Genomic DNA, 12,128 nt, shown 5'->3' with positions numbered 1-12,128 from the left:
CAATTTGCACTGGTACCTCATTTACTTTCTCAAAGTTGTCACATCAGTCCATCCATAAGATATTAAACAGCCATGGAGAAATAGCGTACCCTTGACCTAAGACTAATTTAACATCAAACCAGTCCCTCTCCCATCTATGTATTGTTATAAGTTTCCATTTCATTGTAAAAAGTTAGTCAGTTTTAACAGCTTATCTTCTACTATACCACACTCGTCAGAATCCTCGTTCCTATCTTTAATTAGTGTAAGAAAACCTTTCTATTATTACTAGTCTGTTCCCATCCTCAGTCCATTTTATTTTCTGTTTTCACTTCATGTACAGTATATACATAATGCATTCTATTCATTTCTTAAGACTTTATTCTCTTTTCCACTTTACGTCTCCTTTCCATTAGGCTTATTAGTGCAATATCATGTGGAGCATCTATTCTCTCATAAAATTATTAGTGTTAATTGTCCCACCAACAGGCCTAGTCTTAATTCTAGGGAACTTCTTTACCTTGGTCTCAAGGTAGCATTGCTTTCCCTCAAGGTACTGTTTTGGTCAGTGTTGCACTGGGCTTGCATAGTCAACCATCAGTCTTTACAACATTTACTCATTACTACTGACAATGTTGTTCTCAACATTTACTAACTACTATTGACAATGTTGTTCTTAACATTACTAATTACTACTGACAATGTTGTTCTCCTTCTACAAGCAGTACCTTGTTCTACAACGGCATTTATTTTCATACAAAGATCCTAGTCATACCTGCCAGTTTAGTTGCAAGGTGGCCATTTGCTAACCTATGGGTTTGTCTATCAAATGGCTACTGATATAGATAATGGTCATGACTTGCAATGACTCTCAACTTAATATTTTACCTCCCAGGCTTTCTAATACAAAATTGAAAAATACCATTTTAAGTTTAGATTGACTTTTCTCATTAGACCTTACTGAATCCTCCCTTTGACCATGAGAATTTTTACACCCTACAAAAATTTCAAAACATTCTGTCACTAGTACCTGCATGTGTCACCAATTACAACAAAGTCTCCTTAGACTGGGTGAAAAGAACCCCTTGGATAAACTAAGAGCTATTACATTAAATGATTGTGAAGAATCATAGAGATTTTTCAGAGGGCTCTACATAAACATCTTGTTATTTGTTGTTTGTCGAGACTTAGACAATCACAACAAAATATTTCCTTCGAGTTTTTAATCCGATTTTGCTGCTATTTTGCAAATAAAATTAAAATGCACTGTATACAGATCAATTTCTTGGTGATGGACAGATCCAATGTACATAATTATGGCAACTGGACATAACCTGCTACATAAACACAACCACATACTCCCTCCAACTGCGGTTTTCGACACAAGCAGCAAGGCATCACCTCACTGAGTTTAATATAAAAGCTGCAACATTGTGTATACCAATTCACTCCCCATGATCTGAACAAAACTAACCCATGCTGTAGGTGATGTGTAGCTAATTAAAAAAAATATATCAACTATTACATTTTATTTTTCATTAATAGAAAGAAAAATAAGTTATGGCATGTACAACGACATTACATTCCTCACTGACAGAACAGCTATTTACATTTTGGTACACCTTCCTAAAAAGTAAAACAAAGACCTCTGAGAGTTCCGGGAATGAAAACGAGAGGTAGGTAAGTCGTGAGATTAATCAGATTTCTTGGGGAATGACATGTCGTAGAAGAATCTCAAGCACATGAAGAGGCCGAACCCATTCAAGACGGCTGTCGATATGAACAGCATGTTGTCGAAGGGTCCTCCTCTCAGGTGAATTGGGACCCCATTGTCAACCTGGAATATATACAAAAAATAAATCAACTCACGATCATTACCATAAAATGAATTTTCTCATTACTTAAATTATCAAAATCACATTGTGTTTTGTCATTAGCCCGTATTTTGCTTCTCAAAAATAAACATACTGTATCATCTCAACCATTTTCAAGTACTGTATTTAATTTTTGCTCTAAGATCCATATTATTGGGATATATACAAGAAATAAACTCACAATAATTACTGTAAAACGATTTTCCTTATTACTTAAATCACAAAAACCACTTTGTGTTTTGCCATTAGTGTATATTTTGCCATTTTGAAGTATATTTTTGCTCTAAGATCCAAATTATTGGAACATATATAAGAAATCAACTCATGATAATTACCGTAAAATGAATTTCCTCATTACTTAAATCATAAAAATAACATTGTGTTTTGTCATAAGCATGTACTGTATTTCGCTTCCCAAAAATAAACTTCTATCATCTCAACCTTTTTAAAGTACACGTTTGCTCTACAATCCAAATTTCAGCATCATAAAACTTAATCCCAAGCAATGTGATATTTAGCCCAGCAAATAGACAGATAGAATACAGTATACAATTTAGACTGAAGGTCAAGTGCAAGGACCTACAAGGTCATTCAGCTTTGAAAGGAAAATTGAGATTAAGAGGTTTAAAAGGTATAACAGGAGGAAAATCTAGCAGTTACAACAAAACCAATAGTTAGAAGAGGGTGGAATGTTAAGCCAGTAAATACTGTACAGAAAAGTAAGCAGAGTTCAGCAACAGAAATAAACCATTTAACAACACTTAACACTTCAAGCTGTCAATCATACAAGTGCAACTCGCAACTCCTCAAGGGGTGAGAATTATCAAAGATTGAAAATACACTATTATCACTGACAATTACAAACACTAGTCAAGCAAGTAGCATGTGAATTATAAATGAGCAATTTAAAAAAATGATGGTTCTGATTTGTCTAAATACCTGAAAATTTGGGCTAAAAACAAAAAAGAATCACACAGAAAATGGCTCCATTCAAAACCAGAAACAAGGAGTCAAACATACAAGCAACTTGGCATGGACAGCTAAGAGCTAAACATATGAAATGGGACAACAACTACAGCACCTGGAAATACTGCATCTTCGAGCGGATTTTGTTGTATCCCTCGTGCGTCTCGCTCCTTGCCTGGCGAGCGGCTGTGGTGGTCACAGTGCGCACAAGAGCCTGCAAGAAAAGCATGAATATGTAATCACAGGAAAGGAGTTTTCATCTGAACAATTTCACAGGAATATATGAATATTATCAACATTTCCTTTCTTCCCTCCATTTTTTTGGAGGACATTATGCAATTGGAACTTCAAAAGTTCAAGATGCAATGCATTGCAGTGACCATAAGCCCCCCGCAAATTGCTAATATCCGCGAATACTTAAAACCCCTCTAAAAACACTTAGAACTGGCCATTTTGATAGTTTAAACACAAGAAAAACCCTGTAAAATGCTTATACCTGAGTATTTTAATAGTTTTATCATAAAAGTGAATTTATTCATGAAAATTATATGAAAATACAGTAATTAGTGAATATTTCTCAGTGAAAAATACCGCGAATGGGCGAATTTTCCGCGAACAATGGGTAGATATGTTCCACAGAGAAACCCGCGAATGCATGAGTCCACAAATCGTAAGAACGCGAATATGAGGGTTTACTATACTGCCCTAATGCTATTCTCCTTACATTTTAATAAATTTTTATCTATTTATTAATTTATTAATCTTTTTTTCTTTTAATAAGTGAGATCTCTTCTTTCTGTATTTTCTTTTACCTTCTCTTACTTCCAACTGAACACCATAATCTTCAAAAGCTTGAATTTCAAGTCAATGGCCCCTGTGGGCTTGTTCCATATGAACAGGGTTCATCTTTTGAATAATACAGTAATAATTAGATTCAATTCCTTCCTCATCATACACTTTTCCTTGCCTACTGCCTCTTAGCCTTCCTACTACAGAATTCCAATATACACCTCTCAATCATATTTTCTTGCCTGGTAGTTTAACAGATTACTGTATTATATAAACACATACTGTATTTTACAGACTTGGAGTTTTAACTACAGTATTTTAGAAATTCTCAATAATCCCCATCTGCATTTACAGTCTTAAAATCAGACCTATTCGTTTTTACACTTTTTCACTATAATGAGGCTTTGGCATTAGAAATACATTATTTTTTAACAATTAAGTATTACTGATGATTCACACCCTGGTCAGGCTAAGGATGAAATATCAAGAAATGGTAACAGGCAAATTGTGATGTGTAAAATTGTAAGGATATAACATAAAATAAAATACTTTAAACATGTACATATAGTATTCACAATTAAAACCCACTCAGGACAAATATGGAAACTCAAAAATGTTGGCAAAAAAAGGGTAGAGCAAAATGTGTAGTTTACATTTTTATCTATTCATTTATCAATTTGTCAACCTAGTTTTTCTTTTCTACTAATTGATTTCTTGTTTCTGTATTTCCTATTACCTTCTGTACTTGTTTCTAATAAATACAATCTTTGGAAGCTTGAGTGTCTAATCAATGGGCCCTCTGGGCTTGTTCCATATGAATACAGTTCATCTCCTGAACATAGTAATGATATAATACAAATATAATTAAAAAATAAAAAGGAAAATAATGAAAATCATTAAAAAAAGACAAGGTGTATCAAAATCCTAAAATCTATTAAAAACAAGTCTTAAAATTTCAAGTTACTGATCTAGAGGAACTTGTTAGCACAAAGTACAAATCACATTTATCAATGGCAGCTTTGATTTTTCCCAACCGTGTCAAACATTACATTTCAATATTTCCAAGAAAAATGTACTATCCTTGACCTTAAACAGGTCTATTTTTTATTTTTAATTTTCATCCCAAAACTGGACTAGGTAATGGTAAAGTTATGAAGGGTTCTCTAGCCAAAAGAAATGCTGACTAGAGTACCTGTAGGCTGTACATAAGAGAATTAAACAGAAACAGAGAATCATCTGTAGGTCATGCACTGGGTCAAAGAAATGTATAGCAGTTTCTTGGCAAATCATACAACTTACCTACAATTCTCATGATTTAATTCTCATATATTTTCCCTACAATTGAAGTGTTAAATCTATGATCTAATAAACTGCAGGTTCTTTGGAGCAAGCAACTTGTTATGCAAGTTTCCACAAGAATTATTGCCGGCAAATCATAGCAAAGTATAGTGTAAACATGTGAAAAATTAAAATTGTAATTTTATATATATGTAAAAGATACTGCACTTTTATGCAGAATGCCAGCATCTGCTAAACTTACTTGAAAGAATACATATGACAGGACTCAGCAAAGCAGGTTAAGTTCTTGGGAAGAGCTCTGCACAGAGATATTGTTTATTAATGAAATGACCAGATTCATCAGTTGGGCTAAATTTACCAATTTAAAGAGAATACTTTTGTTTCTGACAGAAAAGCTCTGCATGATGCCATGTCTAGTAGCAGCTACTTGGGGATCAACATAAACAAAAGACTACATTTTTAACAATATTTCAGTAAAGATTTTCTTTATACTAATCATAACATTTTCTGACTGTTCAATAATTAATAAACAAAACAGTGCAGAGATCTTCCTAGTATTACAGGTTAATGTGATTTCAGCAATAGCTCCAGTTGGGTTAATGCATTAATTCCTGTAAACACTGGAGCAATAGCTTAAGTCCCTTACTAAAACATAGCTTTTGGAAGGTAGTCAAACAGGATATCTTCCAGAAATGGTGTAAGCCAGTGTTACAAGGAAGTGTATCTCCTCAGCAAAGAATATTGCAGCAACTTCACCATTGACGAGGTGAAAGTCCCACCACATTCTTTGGAAGCCTAAATTTCAAGTCAATGGCTACTTGGGCTTGTTCCATCAAGCCACCAGAACAAAATGGAGCAGATGCAGCCTAGAGGGACAGGGTTTTAACAATCTGATCATGAAAACAGGCCAATAAAAATTTTTCAAGTTGACCTCAGACTTTATCTTCCTAACCTGACTTAGGGTGCCTTACCCTGACTTCGCTGGGGGGAGGTGGGGCTTTGCCACTCATGGGTACCCCAATTAACAGTGAATATCACTGACAAATCAGCAGGGCTAAATTTCCATTCGGACACATAGTCTGACACTGACAATAACCTACCCAAAACTTTAGCCTAGCCTTTCTTAGAGTGTCGTACCCTGACCTAATCAGGCCATACCTTTCTGACCTGACTTGTGGCACTGTCTCTTCACCTTCCCAGGGGTGCTTCGACCTGCCTGGAAACCTTCCCCCACAAAACAAGTACCCTGAATATCAGAAACATTGGTAGGACTAACTTAAAGAGTTAAAATTACGGTAATTCTATATATTAGCTCCGCACTGTTTTTACCTTTTCAACTGGTTTTTTTCTACACTTTTGGGGGTTCTAATACTGGCGGTGCATCTGTTTGTTGTCGGCCAAATGGAATGTCCCCTGTTTAGTACTGGCCCGGGGGTTGGGTACCCATACATTAACAAGTTATTGCACTTGCGGATGGGATATGAACCGTTGAAACAGACATACCCGTGCTCTGTCTCGTGAAGATCGCGTATGGAAACCCCTTGTTTGATGGACTTCAGGGATTAATTACAAGTAAGCCCAAAAATTAAAAGTAAATTCATAATTAGCAACCAAACAACTGTAGAAAAAGTTAAGGACTCGCTGCCGCAAGAGCTACTGTATAGTTCTACCAAAATTACCAACACCCACACCTGTCTCCATACTCTGCATACTACCCAATGCAACAAGATAAGATTACACCAGTTAAAAGCACTGCTTTGACTTACCCTATTGAAAATAAAGCCATGGCCTAACCTTGTCAGCAACCTACTGTATTAGCCTAGGCCCTTATGATTTACCTAAGAATTCGGATAGGATCGTAATTGTATCCGCTTACCCGAAAAATACCCGACTAAACGAGCAGCCATCATTAAAATAAATAGGGTGCATCGACGACCCCTACATTCGAGGCCACCATACAGAGGTTGCTTGAAGTGAAGTATGATTTGTCCTTAACCAAGTATCCTAACCCCTAGGGTAAACTTATGAAGTTTACCTGGGCACGGACTACAGAAATAACTCGTAAAGTATTTTTTCAGAGCTCAAGGGCGCGAAATAATAACGATTAATTTAATAACAGGGTTAAAAAACTGCCGGGGTTCGCCTGCCAATCAGCTGATCGGTAGAAATTGCATCACCACAACACGACTCCAACTCACCTCCGCCAAAGACGATTATCCAAGCTTCTAAGGCGAATATAGCCTGGAAATAACTGGCATATGCATTATTCTATAATATACGATACTTAAAAATGTAATAATTTCTCACCCGGGCGGTGTTCATGTTGAAAACGTTGGTCGGGTTCTTGGGCAAGCTCAGCCGTGAATGTGATCCAGGAAAGTGCCTGGCTGCGTTCATGAACCTATCTAGGCGTCAATGAACGAGATGGTTCAAATAACGTTACATATATATTCGTTTGGAAATTATTTATAAATTATTTCACTGCTTATTTTTATTATTAAATCTATTTTATTTATATTATTTATCCGTCACTGTGTACGTTAAAATGTTATATGTTTCACTGGTCGTCATTTAAACGATATTAAGGTATATGAATCGATATCTGTTCCCAAAAGGCAAATAAGCTGAACGTACCTACAGAAACAATCAAGCTAGCATTGTTAATATTATTGCAACATGTATTTTTTTTAAATTAAGTTAATATTTTAAAATAATACTACATTAAATTATTTTTATAATATATTTTTATTGATTTTTCACAATATATTTATTTTAAACTACTAAAATAATTACAATTAATATAGTCTCTTCTAAGCCTTATGACCAAAAACCTTTAAAGGCCATATGAATTGACGATTGGAGAATAATTTAGTATGCACTGACTTATTATTCATTACTATTTACCGTTCAATGGCGCACTGAACAATTTTGGGAGCTCGTTTTATCGTGATAAGACACTTCTGCACGTTGGCGTTGCTATAAAACTGTTACGTAACATATGGGCTCTAGGCCAATTGACGATGAAGAGACGGATACCTACGGTACATGAGGTGTTAACTTATTTTGGGAACAGATACTGTAGATTTTATATTATACTGGAAATTACCTTATAAAAATTAGGCTTTACTACATCGAGAAAAGTTGCAGCCAAGTCTCTCTCTCTCTCTCTCTCTCTCTCTCTCTCTCTCTCTCTCTCTCTCTCTCTCTCTCTCTCTCTCTCTCTCTCGATACCTAGTTATTTGACAGGTAATGAAACATTAGACCTATGATTAGGTTAAGTATACGGGTGACATTTACGTCTTCCTATTTCCTTCATTCCCACCCAGTCTTCTCTCTCTCTCTCTCTCTCTCTCTCTCTCTCTCTCTCTCTCTCTCTCTCTCTCTCTCTCTCTCTCTCTCTCTCTCACACACACATACACACGCACGCAAGCAGGCTATAAGTCAGCTTTTATGCCATTCTCTTATTCAGACATTCCGCTCCAGTTTGTAGATAATCTGTCTCAATAGTGACGGACATTGCGTTTTTTCCGACGACCAAAGTCCTGTGTCTAAGAGCATCGCCTGTCAAAACTGGCGGGAAAGACAATCTTTGATTAAATAAAAAAAATCCATCAGGCATATTCAGTAAGATTGTCTTTTTATTTGTTTGTTGTCTAATTGTAAAAAAAAAAAGTTTGCAAGATCTAGATTACTGGAGAAGAAGAAGAATATACTGCAAAAAAGGATACGAGTTGGAGCCTAATGATACCCAAGATAGAAAACTCTGAACGTCAAGATGACGGGGAAGGAAACGCCCCTTGTGGGCTATCCAAAGGACGTCAGTGGGATTCCGAAAGTCCCTCCTCTCCTGAAGGGTCTCCTGAAGGGTCGTCTGCAGAGCAACCCTCTCTCAGAAATCAGGTAAGGAATTATTTGAGGAATTATTAAAGACAAATGCCTTTACTGTTACGCGAGTCGTGAAATGTCTATCATTCACTCGCTGCCTTTTGCTGTTGTCGGCCTTATGCCAGTACGCATTCTTGCTTTTCAGGGCAGCCCTTCGTAAATTCAGAATAGGCCTACAGTATTCTGTGAACGTTGTATCCTTGTGCATTATCAAGTAAAAGAGTTTATAATGGTCAAAATTCACAGCGAAAATCTGGTTACCACATGGGATGTTGTATGGCTATTGTGGTCTGACTGAGGTAAGCTCTCTGCTGTGTATAATTTATATAATCCATATAGTTCTTTATATAATTCCAAAGGAAAAAAAGAAAAAAATTATGACAAAAATGTAATAATCTGTTTTGTGGAGGTGGCGGGAAATATCCACAGCCGATGTCATTAGAGATTCTATCTTGTTTCTGATTGGCCAGTGCATTTGAATTGTAGCTTCTGATTGGTGGTGAACTATATGGACTTCCACCAATCACAAATAGCATCAGTAATATCAGTAGCATATATTTACTGCCAGCTACCCCATCCCCTCCCAAAAGGATAAAGATTGCAGTATTATAATTATTATTATTCAGAGCCTAATACAATTCTCCTTGTAATGTAATCATTTACTTGCGTTTTTTTCTATTTATTTATTATTTTGTTATTTAATTATTTTTAATAAGTGATCTCTTATTTCTATATTCCCTATTACTTTCTGTTACTTCTTTCGAATGAACACCATAATATTCTTCGGAAGTTCGAATTTTAAGTCAGTGGCCCCTTTGGTGGGCATGTTCCATATGAATAGGGCTCATTTGAATGATAATAATAATAATAATAATAATAATAATAATAATAATAATAATAATAATAATAATAATAATAATAATAATAATAATAATAATAATAATAATAATATTCTTTGGGAGCTTGAATTTCAAGTCAGTGGCATCCCATTGGTGACTTGTTCTAAATTATATGAGAGGGTTCATCTTCTGAATAATAATAATAATAAGGGTTAATAATAATAATAATAATAATAATAATAATAATAATAATAATAATAATAATAATAATAATAATAATCAAAAGATGAACCCCATTCATATGGAACAAGGACACCAAAGGGGCCACTGACTTGAAATTCGAGCTTCCAAAGAATATGACAGTGGTCATTTGTTAGACGTGACAGAAGGTGAATTTGTAAAGATAAAACGTGTAAATAGCACATTCAAGGACAACCAATCACAAACGCCTGGCACAACTAGTTATTAAGTCTTCTGCTTCGACATCGATCGAGACAGGACAATATTCAGCACATGTAATTACCGTTCTCACCTTGGTGTATGCCAGTGATGACCTTCAGATTATATATAAGGGAGTAATTACAACCGTAGGTGTAATTTGTGCCTCATTCTTGCAAGTTTCATCTGGGGTTTGTACCACTATTATTATTATTATTATTATTATTATTATTATTATTATTATTATTATTATTATTATTATTATTATTATTATTATTATTCAGAAGGTGAGCCCTATTCATATGGAACAAGCCCTCCAAAGGGGTCATTGACTTGAAATTCAAGCTTCCAAAGAATATTACGGTGTTCATTCAGAAAAAGTATCAGAAGGTAACAGGAAATACAGAAAGAGGAGATCAGTTATTAGAAAAACAGCTAAAACAACAAAATAGATACATAAAACTGCCAAGTAGAACGTTAAGATACAAGTTGAACTGTATTAGGGTAGTAATGCCTTGCATCTTCGCTTGAACTTCTGAAGTAGGGAGACTGTTCCACAGTCCAACGGTGTGAGGAATAAAGGACCTCTGGGAACTGAGCAGTTTGACAGAGAGGCACATTTCTTGCATATTGGTGCTGCCATTCAGCGAATCTGGTTGCTCGCGGCAGATAAACGAGATCAGGGACCAGTTGTGAATGTGAAAGATCTCTGTTGAAATATAACTTGTGAAAAAGTGACAAACAAGAGACCATTCGTCGATGGTCCAAGTTTTGACTGCTAATTCTGATTTAGTCAAGCCAATACCACCCATTTCAGATCGTAGCTTCTCTGGCCGTGGGCCTCGGTCACATGGGCATTGGCTGCGTGTTGGGCATGTCGGCGATACCCTACCTGAGGCCAGAAGGTGCCAGGCAGCAGCGCAGGCTTCTAGAGCAGTCTTCTGGAGGCGTTGAAGATTCAGTACAGTCATCTGGAAGCCTCCAGTTGATGCTGTTTGATGACACCCTCTTCAGTAAGTATAGATTATCATTATTATTATTATCTTGATGATATTTATAGTATCCAGGTTAACATTACAATGAAAATTATCATGATACTATATCTAGGACCAGTAAAGCTCTTGTTAATGTTTCTTAACTATTTCATATCAAGAACATTTCAGAATACTTATTTCAACCTTATGTATACTGGATTATTAACCTGAGACGCAAAACAATAATTTCTTGGAAATATGTCTTATAAAAACCTGAAGTTATCTTTTGTAACACCCTATAGGTCAATGTCACCGCATTCTTTGAAGTTGCAGATGAATCCTATGACCCAAACTTAGCCTAAACCATCCTAAAAATAAATATACAAACCGACATTTCTTCCAGACACTGCAGTGTTCCTGGCCGCTTCCTTAGGCTGTATGGCAACAGGCGGTCTCCAAGTGACCTTTGGGCAGAAGAAGATAATGCTCCTGGCTTTGATATGTCTATTCTTCGGCTGGGTGGTCCTAGCGACTTCAGATAGTCTCCTGGTATCCTTGACCAGCCGTGTTATCCAAGGACTAGCCTGGGGCGCCTTCTTCGGGTCATCCTTCACCTATATCTTAGAGATGTCCCACGCCAGAGTGAGAGGTTCTCTGGTGGTCGTTTCAGATGTTTTCACAGAAGTGGGCCACTGCGTTGTGTATGGGCTGGCAGACTTGTATTTTGAAAGATATCAGCTCATTCTAATGTTTGGATTTTTTACTACATTGGCCCCAATAGCATGGTTAATATGGTTACCACAATCGCCACGATGGCTGGTTTACAAGAACCTCACTGATGAAGCCTATGTAGCTCTGGAAAATTTCAGAGGTGCTCATTATGACTCTCAGGTGGAACTCTTCAGCATCCAAAGGCAGAGGAAAGTTACTGTGATGTCTGCTAACGACCAGATGCAAGAAATGCATCTCCCAGCCATAATAATGACTATCCTTTTTTCAGCATTGTTGCTGATCACTGTTCATTTCACTTACACTCAGAGCTCTGGCGTTTCTGTACTGACAGTAACTCAGCAGGATGATGTAAC

General features: G+C 36.2%; 2 protein-coding genes across 2 annotated transcripts in view; one reads left to right on the top strand and one right to left on the bottom strand.

The window, feature by feature from the left end:
- Positions 1 to 1,493: 1,493 nt before the first annotated feature.
- Positions 1,494 to 7,364, bottom strand: LOC136849905 (cytochrome c oxidase subunit 7A, mitochondrial-like). The gene is made up of 3 exons (XM_067123416.1): positions 7,215 to 7,364; positions 2,935 to 3,033; positions 1,494 to 1,816 (listed from the first exon to the last, which is right to left on the bottom strand). The coding sequence occupies exons 1-3, from the start codon at positions 7,302 to 7,304 to the stop codon at positions 1,673 to 1,675; spliced, it is 333 nt and encodes a 110-aa protein (XP_066979517.1). The 5' UTR covers positions 7,305 to 7,364; the 3' UTR covers positions 1,494 to 1,672.
- A 790-nt stretch (positions 7,365 to 8,154) lies between these two features.
- Positions 8,155 to 12,128, top strand: part of LOC136849581 (facilitated trehalose transporter Tret1-like) — a 4,934-nt gene continuing 960 nt past the window's right edge. The window contains exons 1-3 of the mRNA XM_067122907.1: positions 8,155 to 8,807; positions 10,887 to 11,082; positions 11,447 to 12,128. The exon at positions 11,447 to 12,128 is cut by the window's right edge and continues 960 nt beyond it. Coding sequence (XP_066979008.1) covers positions 8,649 to 8,807; positions 10,887 to 11,082; positions 11,447 to 12,128 — 1,037 coding nt within the window. The 5' untranslated portion in view covers positions 8,155 to 8,648. The remainder of the gene's footprint in view (positions 8,808 to 10,886; positions 11,083 to 11,446) is intronic.

This window comes from Macrobrachium rosenbergii, chromosome 21 (genome assembly GCF_040412425.1).
Source record: "Macrobrachium rosenbergii isolate ZJJX-2024 chromosome 21, ASM4041242v1, whole genome shotgun sequence".
Taxonomy (NCBI): domain Eukaryota; kingdom Metazoa; phylum Arthropoda; class Malacostraca; order Decapoda; family Palaemonidae; genus Macrobrachium; species Macrobrachium rosenbergii.
This window is presented reverse-complemented; position numbering and strand designations above follow the sequence as displayed.